Consider the following 9,519-nt stretch of genomic DNA (forward strand, 5'->3'; position numbering starts at 1 on the left):
GGCGCACAGGGCTACTCTGCAGGGCCGGTCACGACCATATGGAGGCGCACAGGGCTACTCTGCAGGGCCGGTCACGACCATATGGAGGCGCACAGGGCTACTCTGTAGGGCTGGTCACGACCATATGGAGGCGCACAGGGCTACTCTGCAGGGCTGGTCACGACCATATGGAGGCGCACAGGGCTACTCTGCAGGGCCGGTCACGACCATATGGAGGCGCACAGGGCTACTCTGCAGGGCCGGTCACGACCATATGGAGGCGCACAGGGCTACTCTGCAGGGCCGGTCACGACCATATGGAGGCGCACAGGGCTACTCTGCAGGGCCGGTCACGACCATATGGAGGCGCACAGGGCTACTCTGCAGGGCCGGTCACGACCATATGGAGGCGCACAGGGCTACTCTGCAGGGCCGGTCACGACCATATGGAGGCGCACAGGGCTACTCTGCAGGGCCGGTCACGACCATATGGAGGCGCACAGGGCTACTCTGCAGGGCCGGTCACGACCATATGGAGGCGCACAGGGCTACTCTGCAGGGCCGGTCACGACCATATGGAGGCGCACAGGGCTACTCTGCAGGGCCGGTCACGACCATATGGAGGCGCACAGGGCTACTCTGCAGGGCCGGTCACGACCATATGGAGGCGCACAGGGCTACTCTGCAGGGCCGGTCACGACCATATGGAGGCGCACAGGGCTACTCTGCAGGGCCGGTCACGACCATATGGAGGCGCACAGGGCTACTCTGCAGGGCTGGTCACGACCATATGGAGGCGCACAGGGCTACTCTGCAGGGCTGGTCACGACCATATGGAGGCGCACAGGGCTACTCTGCAGGGCTGGTCACGACCATATGGAGGCGCACAGGGCTACTCTGCAGGGCTGGTCACGACCATATGGAGGCGCACAGGGCTACTCTGCAGGGCTGGTCACGACCATATGGAGGCGCACAGGGCTACTCTGCAGGGCTGGTCACGACCATATGGAGGCGCACAGGGCTACTCTGCAGGGCCGGTCACGACCATATGGAGGCGCACAGGGCTACTCTGCAGGGCCGGTCACGACCATATGGAGGCGCACAGGGCTACTCTGCAGGGCCGGTCACGACCATATGGAGGCGCACAGGGCTACTCTGCAGGGCTGGTCACGACCATATGGAGGCGCACAGGGCTACTCTGCAGGGCTGGTCACGACCATATGGAGGCGCACAGGGCTACTCTGCAGGGCTGGTCACGACCATATGGAGGCGCACAGGGCTACTCTGCAGGGCTGGTCACGACCATATGGAGGCGCACAGGGCTACTCTGCAGGGCTGGTCACGACCATATGGAGGCGCACAGGGCTACTCTGCAGGGCTGGTCACGACCATATGGAGGCGCACAGGGCTACTCTGCAGGGCCGGTCACGACCATATGGAGGCGCACAGGGCTACTCTGCAGGGCTGGTCACGACCATATGGAGGCGCACAGGGCTACTCTGCAGGGCTGGTCACGACCATATGGAGGCGCACAGGGCTACTCTGCAGGGCTGGTCACGACCATATGGAGGCGCACAGGGCTACTCTGCAGGGCTGGTCACGACCATATGGAGGCGCACAGGGCTACTCTGCAGGGCCGGTCACGACCATATGGAGGCGCACAGGGCTACTCTGCAGGGCCGGTCACGACCATATGGAGGCGCACAGGGCTACTCTGCAGGGCTGGTCACGACCATATGGAGGCGCACAGGGCTACTCTGCAGGGCCGGTCACGACCATATGGAGGCGCACAGGGCTACTCTGCAGGGCCGGTCACGACCATATGGAGGCGCACAGGGCTACTCTGCAGGGCCGGTCACGACCATATGGAGGCGCACAGGGCTACTCTGCAGGGCCGGTCACGACCATATGGAGGCGCACAGGGCTACTCTGCAGGGCCGGTCACGACCATATGGAGGCGCACAGGGCTACTCTGCAGGGCCGGTCACGACCATATGGAGGCGCACAGGGCTACTCTGCAGGGCCGGTCACGACCATATGGAGGCGCACAGGGCTACTCTGCAGGGCCGGTCACGACCATATGGAGGCGCACAGGGCTACTCTGCAGGGCCGGTCACGACCATATGGAGGCGCACAGGGCTACTCTGCAGGGCCGGTCACGACCATATGGAGGCGCACAGGGCTACTCTGCAGGGCCGGTCACGACCATATGGAGGCGCACAGGGCTACTCTGCAGGGCCGGTCACGACCATATGGAGGCGCACAGGGCTACTCTGCAGGGCCGGTCACGACCATATGGAGGCGCACAGGGCTACTCTGCAGGGCTGGTCACGACCATATGGAGGCGCACAGGGCTACTCTGCAGGGCTGGTCACGACCATATGGAGGCGCACAGGGCTACTCTGCAGGGCTGGTCACGACCATATGGAGGCGCACAGGGCTACTCTGCAGGGCTGGTCACGACCATATGGAGGCGCACAGGGCTACTCTGCAGGGCTGGTCACGACCATATGGAGGCGCACAGGGCTACTCTGCAGGGCTGGTCACGACCATATGGAGGCGCACAGGGCTACTCTGCAGGGCCGGTCACGACCATATGGAGGCGCACAGGGCTACTCTGCAGGGCCGGTCACGACCATATGGAGGCGCACAGGGCTACTCTGCAGGGCCGGTCACGACCATATGGAGGCGCACAGGGCTACTCTGCAGGGCTGGTCACGACCATATGGAGGCGCACAGGGCTACTCTGCAGGGCTGGTCACGACCATATGGAGGCGCACAGGGCTACTCTGCAGGGCTGGTCACGACCATATGGAGGCGCACAGGGCTACTCTGCAGGGCTGGTCACGACCATATGGAGGCGCACAGGGCTACTCTGCAGGGCTGGTCACGACCATATGGAGGCGCACAGGGCTACTCTGCAGGGCTGGTCACGACCATATGGAGGCGCACAGGGCTACTCTGCAGGGCCGGTCACGACCATATGGAGGCGCACAGGGCTACTCTGCAGGGCTGGTCACGACCATATGGAGGCGCACAGGGCTACTCTGCAGGGCTGGTCACGACCATATGGAGGCGCACAGGGCTACTCTGCAGGGCTGGTCACGACCATATGGAGGCGCACAGGGCTACTCTGCAGGGCTGGTCACGACCATATGGAGGCGCACAGGGCTACTCTGCAGGGCCGGTCACGACCATATGGAGGCGCACAGGGCTACTCTGCAGGGCCGGTCACGACCATATGGAGGCGCACAGGGCTACTCTGCAGGGCTGGTCACGACCATATGGAGGCGCACAGGGCTACTCTGCAGGGCTGGTCACGACCATATGGAGGCGCACAGGGCTACTCTGCAGGGCTGGTCACGACCATATGGAGGCGCACAGGGCTACTCTGCAGGGCTGGTCACGACCATATGGAGGCGCACAGGGCTACTCTGCAGGGCTGGTCACGACCATATGGAGGCGCACAGGGCTACTCTGCAGGGCCGGTCACGACCATATGGAGGCGCACGGCAGGCACACACGGTACTGACACTCTACAGGGTTGCGGTCACGTCCACTGCCGCTCAGATAACAATGATTGATTGATTTCTCCCCTGCTGGTGACGTCACGGAGGCTCCACAGTCTCTCACACTCCAGCGGCCACCGAACGCCACACAGCCAGCTACGAACATGCCGCGCTTTTTAGGCCGGCCTCTCCTTCATTGATTGGCTGCTGTGGCCAGGCCTTAGGGATATCATTGGCTACAACGATGTCTGCTTTATTCTGATTGGCGGAACGCCTGAGCCTTATATACATCAGCCTGTAATTTATGCAGTTAAGTTCACACATATTATTTCTTTCTGCACTTTTGCATTTGTGAAGCCTTCACATCGTCTCGCTGGCTATGGCCACTCCACCGAAGAGGACGTGCTACAGCCCTAGTCTGGACCTCAGCTTTCACAAGCGGAGCAAGAAGCTTTCCATAGAAGGGAATATCGGTAAGTATACAACTACAGATCGGACGATATTGTAGGTGATGCGACGTGATCGCCGCCTCTATGCGGTGTATGTGATGGGCTGCGGGGCTGCGCTCACATGCGGGATGCCCCCACAGAAGCCGCCGATGTTGGCGGTGCAGCTCCCGCCACTTCACGCTTTGATTTCAGTGGAACTTCTCAGCTGTTAAATTCTGGCGGCTTTTCTGCCATCCGTTACAATGGCGGCAGCGCCCCCGTGTGTCCGGCTGTGAGAGAGCGCTTATAGTTCTCACATTTCACTAGAAGTCTACATGAAATCGTATAATTCTATTTTTCTATTTACTTGAATACTGGACAAATTCTCATTTCCTACAGCTCCCAGTCTGTGGCTACCACGGCAGCTTCTAGGCATGTGTCAATGGGCATCGGAGTAACTAGTCCTGGCTGTAAAACACAGCTGCCCCCTGCCCTGTATTCAGCCAGCTCCCGATAAGATGTATACCTCCGACAGCATGGCCAATAGGTTATCCTAGATTTTCCCGCCCTGTGTATGTAATCTATCACTACAAGAAGTGTGTGTAAGTCAGCTCTCCACTGTAATAAGTGTGCAGGTAACAGTGTGGTGCATGGTGTGTTTTCTTCATGTATGGGCATACAGTTTGTGGTCACGTTGTCCGCCATGCTGATGTCAGCCTTTATCGCCTCTGTCCTCAGCTATATTGCACTGGGATCATTGCTTTGATCTTCTGTTTCTACAGCTGCTGGGAAATCGACGTTTGTCCGAGTTCTGGAGCAGGCGAGTGATGAATGGGAGGTTGTTCCTGAACCCATCGCCAAGTGGTGTAATGTGCAGACTGCGGAAAACGAGCACGAGGTATTCTAATAGCTCCTACTGCGCTGATGGCCACTCCTTTTATAGTCTAATTTCCTAATCTGAAAAGGAGTCGTCCATTATTATCCGACTAGGACATTCATGTCTGCTTCTCTCTAGCTCTAATAAAAAACTGCTGGAAAGACTCTCCTTAAGACCACGGCCCCACTATCAGTATTTGGTCGGTATTCGGTCAGTATTTTTTCTCAGGAGTGGGAGCCAAACCAGGTAAGGAACAATCAGAGAGAAGGTATAATAGAAACAAGTCACCAATTCAACATTTATCACCAACTCCTGGTTTTATCTCCCACTCCTGAAGCAAAATACTGATAGTGAGGCCTTGGCCTAAAAGTTTTTATTGATAAACCACTTAGCCTTTTAGTGTTCTAAACATAAGGGTCCACCTCTGTTTCCCCCCCACCACCACCCCTTCAGGTTTTGAATAACACCTGGTGAGGGATGGAGTGCATGTCATTTTGTAGAGATCATGTATCACATTAGCGTGGGTCTGACTCCTGGCATTGCCACCAATCTGCTGATTGACGTGCCTGAGGCACCGCTCCATACACTTGAGTAGCTGCAGTACCAGCCATGACGATGTGCCCCATCAACCTGATTATTGGTGGAGATGCCAAGAGTTGGGCCTTCGCTCCTTGACTTATCCCAAGTATGTGCATTTTGGGTTTAGATATTTAGACTAGTCTAGAACATTTCCTCAATGATTTTAACAATGGCAAGCATTATGTTCATTCTGCCGTCTAATCCAGCTATTCCTGACATACACTGGGCATGTTTGGAAATTTTCCTATATATGCATTTAAAAAGATTACACACAAAATGACTGTTCAAAACAAGCTTCTTGGTACGCACCTTCCCACCTACTTGTCATGTATCTACAATATGTCCGCACTGCTTCTATGATTGACTGCTCTGGCTTTTGCAGGAGCCAGAGGAGACGGTGCACTGATGACTGTTCAAACCATGTACATGTTCTGTGCTGCCAGACTCCCTTAACCACCTTGGGTTTTTCAGTTTGTTTTTTGCTCCTCTTCTTCCCAGAGCCATAACTTATTTTTATTTTTCTGTCCAATGTGAGAGCTTGTTTTTTTTTACGGGACAAGTTGTACTTTTTAATGACACCATTGGTTTTACCATATCACGTTCTGGAAATTTGGGGGGGGGGGGGGGGGGTGAAACTGCAAAAAAAGTGCAAGTCCACTATTGTTTTCAGGGCTGTGTTTGTTTGTTTGTTGTTTTTTTTTTTTTTTTATACTATTTTCACTACATGCCAAAACTGGCCTGCCGCTATGCTTCCCCAGGTCATTACAAGTTCGTAAAGACCAAACATGTATAGGTTCTTTTTTTAGGTGCTAAAAAAAACCATAACAAAGTTTGCAACCAAAAGTCGCCATTTTTCGGGATCTGGGGCTGGTTAAGGGCTTATTTTTTGTGCGCCGAGCTGATGTTTGTATCTACCCCAAAATGGTATTAATAAAATGTCTTGATTGCAATGTTGTGGTGACCAAAAAAACTAATTCTGGCATTTTTAATTTTTTTGTTACGTCGTTTACTGATTCAAATTAGTTCTTTTTATATATAGATCAGGCATTTCTGACCGTGGCGTTACAAAGTGTGTGTATGTGTATTTTTTATTTTTTTTGAATGGGGCAAAAGGCTTGACTTTTTATAAAAACTTTTTTTTTTTTTTTTTTTTTTATTCTTCATATACTTCAATAGTTTCCATGGGAGATTAGCAGTTGCGATCGTCCTGCCTGTTCGGTCAGCCCTGCTGTGTGTAGCAAAAATGCTCATTCGCTATGCGCACCGACCGCTATGTGGTGTTCATAGCATCCCGACAATGACAACCGCAGGGCGCTGACGGGCGAGATTAGTGACACGCTTCTGGTGCGGCCATGTTAAATGCTGCTGGCGGAGATTGACAGCAGTATTTTAACATGGTAATGGCCGTGGGTGGATCGCAATTCCACCCGCGGCTGTTAGGGGCTCATGACAGCTATACAGATCAGCTGTCATGTGCCCGAAAAGATGCGGGCTCAGTGCTGTAGCGCTCATGGAGATACGACCATGGCCGTATTCATATGTCCAAGGTCATAAAGGGACTCGTATCAACACAGAATGATGGTTCAAACAAAGTCCTACCGCTCGGTGCTTTACAGTGGGGCCCATCCTTTAAATGCGTGTTCCCACCTGCTTGTTTTCCTGCATCCCCCCCCCAACCGCTTTGACATCTCTGGCTTCATAGAACCAGGGAAGGGTGGCGATAGATGGGAAAATGTAGTTAAATGACTGGCGATACCATGATGCGCCTGTACTTGGTTTGAACAGAAATTCTGTGCTGACAGTCCCTTTTTTGAGAGTTGTCCATGTAAATTTTCTGACTATAAGGCTTATTCATTTTCATTCTTTAAGGAACTGTCTACATCCCAGAAGAGTGGTGGAAACCTCCTTCAGATGCTGTACGACAAGCCAACACGTTGGGCTTACACCTTCCAGACATATGCTTGCTTAAGCCGTGTGAGGGCTCAGTTGAAGCCTGTGTCTGCTAAACTAAGAGAAGCGGAGCATCCAGTACAGTTCTTTGAGCGCTCTGTGTACAGTGATCGGTGGGCACCTTTTTGTTTGTCATTGGTAAGAAAATGTGTTCTAGAAGAGAGTACCCTGTGTGACACCCCATTATTGTTTATATAGGTACGTCTTTGCCTCAAGCTTGTTTGAATCTGGGAACATCAAAGAAACTGAGTGGGCAATCTATCAGGACTGGCACACATGGCTTCTCAAACAGTTTGAGGGTGAAATTGAGCTGGATGGAATAATATATCTCCGAGCAACTCCCCAGGTACGAATAACTTCATACTTTTCACTGGAGGCTCATAACCTAGAAGTAAAGGACCTCTCAATACAACATAATCTTGTTCTTTCACTCTTCAGAAATGTATGGGTAGACTTCATTCAAGAGGCAGAGAGGAGGAACAAGGGATTGAACTAGAATACTTGGAAAGCCTGCATTATAAACATGAGAAATGGCTCTATGACAGAACATCACAGTAAGTCTTGTGCTATTGTGGATGGCATTATAAAGTTTTTGTATTCTCTATAGCCGGAGTCTCAAACTGAGCCAGGTAAAGGGACCGTACATAGAAAAAATTTGAATATGAAGAGCACATGGACGCACTTTTAGTTGAAAAGATTTGCTAACGTCAGCAGTCGCTGGACGCGTTTTGTCTCTGCGGCCACACAACTGGGCCTTGTGTTTGAGACCCCTGCTCTATAGCATTGGGAACGCTAATTCAGTCTAGTGTGTATGTATACTATTCGGGGTTGGTCCAATTACATTTTGGAAAGAAGTTTGACTTTTGAGCTGTCTTGGCTGATGCAGCTTTCAATAAACCTGAACACGTTGATCTTTTAATCTAGGGTGGATTTTGAGTCCCTGAGACACACCCCAATTCTAGTCTTGGATGTAAATGATGACTTCAAAAATGACAAGATCCAACAAGAAGCATTGATTGACAAGGTAAGGGCTTTGCAAAGAATACCTAATTAAAACTGCTGCGTAACTGACCTCAGTACCCAAAAATCGTATTAAATTTACCTTCAAAAATGAAAATCCAAGTTGTTTTGGAGAGGTTAAAAATGCACAAATAGCTATATATTTTTATATTTAACATTTTGTTTTTCCCATTTTAGGTCAAAGACTTTCTCATGGCCCTTTAACCACTACTTGAAAAATTTTCTACTTGATGTCTTGCCGCTAGCTCGATTTTGGAAACCTTCCTCCTAGTCATCAAAGCCTTTTCTCCATTTGTTTCTTATTTTTATTTTCATACCTCAAATATATTAACTTTTTTAGCGTTTTAGTTTTGCATGTAAATATGGGTTTTTGCCGTAAAGGGGTATTCCCATCTTTAAGAACCTATCTCAATTTGTAGTAGGTGTAATAGCAAATACCTCCGATTGGAAATGTAGTATAGTTTTTCTGATTCGCTGTCTTTCCTCATGTGAAGGCATTGCAGGACCTTAGGTATCCATGGTTATGACCACTAGCAACTAGCTATCACTATCAGAGGTTGTAACCATGAATACCTAAGGTCCTGCAATGCCTACACATGAGGAAGGAGACATGGCAAATCAGAAAAACTATACTACATTTATAATTGGAGCCATTTGCTAATATTACACCTACATATTGGATAGGATCTCGGAGCTGGGAATATATCACTGAAGTTTTAGTGTTTCCTGCAATACAGTTGTGAAATGGGTTGTAACAAACACTTGCTAGACATGCTTTAGCAAACATGGCAAAATGTGTTTGTGGTTTTGTTTTTTTTTTGTACAAAAAGATAAGTATATATTAATCATATGCTGGTTTCAGAGCTTGTCCTCGTATGATGTTGGCTTGCATCACCACTGTGGAGTCTGTAAGGCGGACTAGATTTAAATCCATAAATATGCTAGTTTTCTAAGTATATAATACTAATTATTGTCCTTTTTATGAAGGTTTCATCATTTTAGCTTACAGATGCCACAGCCCTGACTTGCATTTCAGAATTGTAAGAAGCGTGTCTGCTTTTTATATCGTATAATATCTTCTAAGAAGGTGTTATTTTATTGCTTTATTATATAAAAAAGTAAAGAAAATCAATTATCTTCTTGTGGTATAATAGATGTCTAAAATCCAGACAAAGTT

The 9,519-nt window shown here is 50.5% G+C and overlaps 1 protein-coding gene across 1 annotated transcript; it reads left to right on the forward strand.

Annotated features, from left to right (window-relative positions):
* Nucleotides 1-3,760: 3,760 nt before the first annotated feature.
* On the forward strand, nt 3,761-8,689 carry LOC141273115 (deoxycytidine kinase 2-like). The gene is made up of 7 exons (XM_073684520.1): nt 3,761-3,961; nt 4,699-4,814; nt 7,242-7,435; nt 7,521-7,668; nt 7,761-7,876; nt 8,247-8,346; nt 8,520-8,689. The coding sequence occupies exons 1-7, from the start codon at nt 3,868-3,870 to the stop codon at nt 8,544-8,546; spliced, it is 795 nt and encodes a 264-aa protein (XP_073540621.1). The 5' UTR covers nt 3,761-3,867; the 3' UTR covers nt 8,547-8,689.
* Nucleotides 8,690-9,519: the final 830 nt, after the last annotated feature.

Source organism: Phyllobates terribilis, unplaced genomic scaffold (assembly GCF_046119375.1).
Source record: "Phyllobates terribilis strain yellow unplaced genomic scaffold, ASM4611937v1 Scaffold_5__5_contigs__length_657084704, whole genome shotgun sequence".
Classification (NCBI taxonomy): domain Eukaryota; kingdom Metazoa; phylum Chordata; class Amphibia; order Anura; family Dendrobatidae; genus Phyllobates; species Phyllobates terribilis.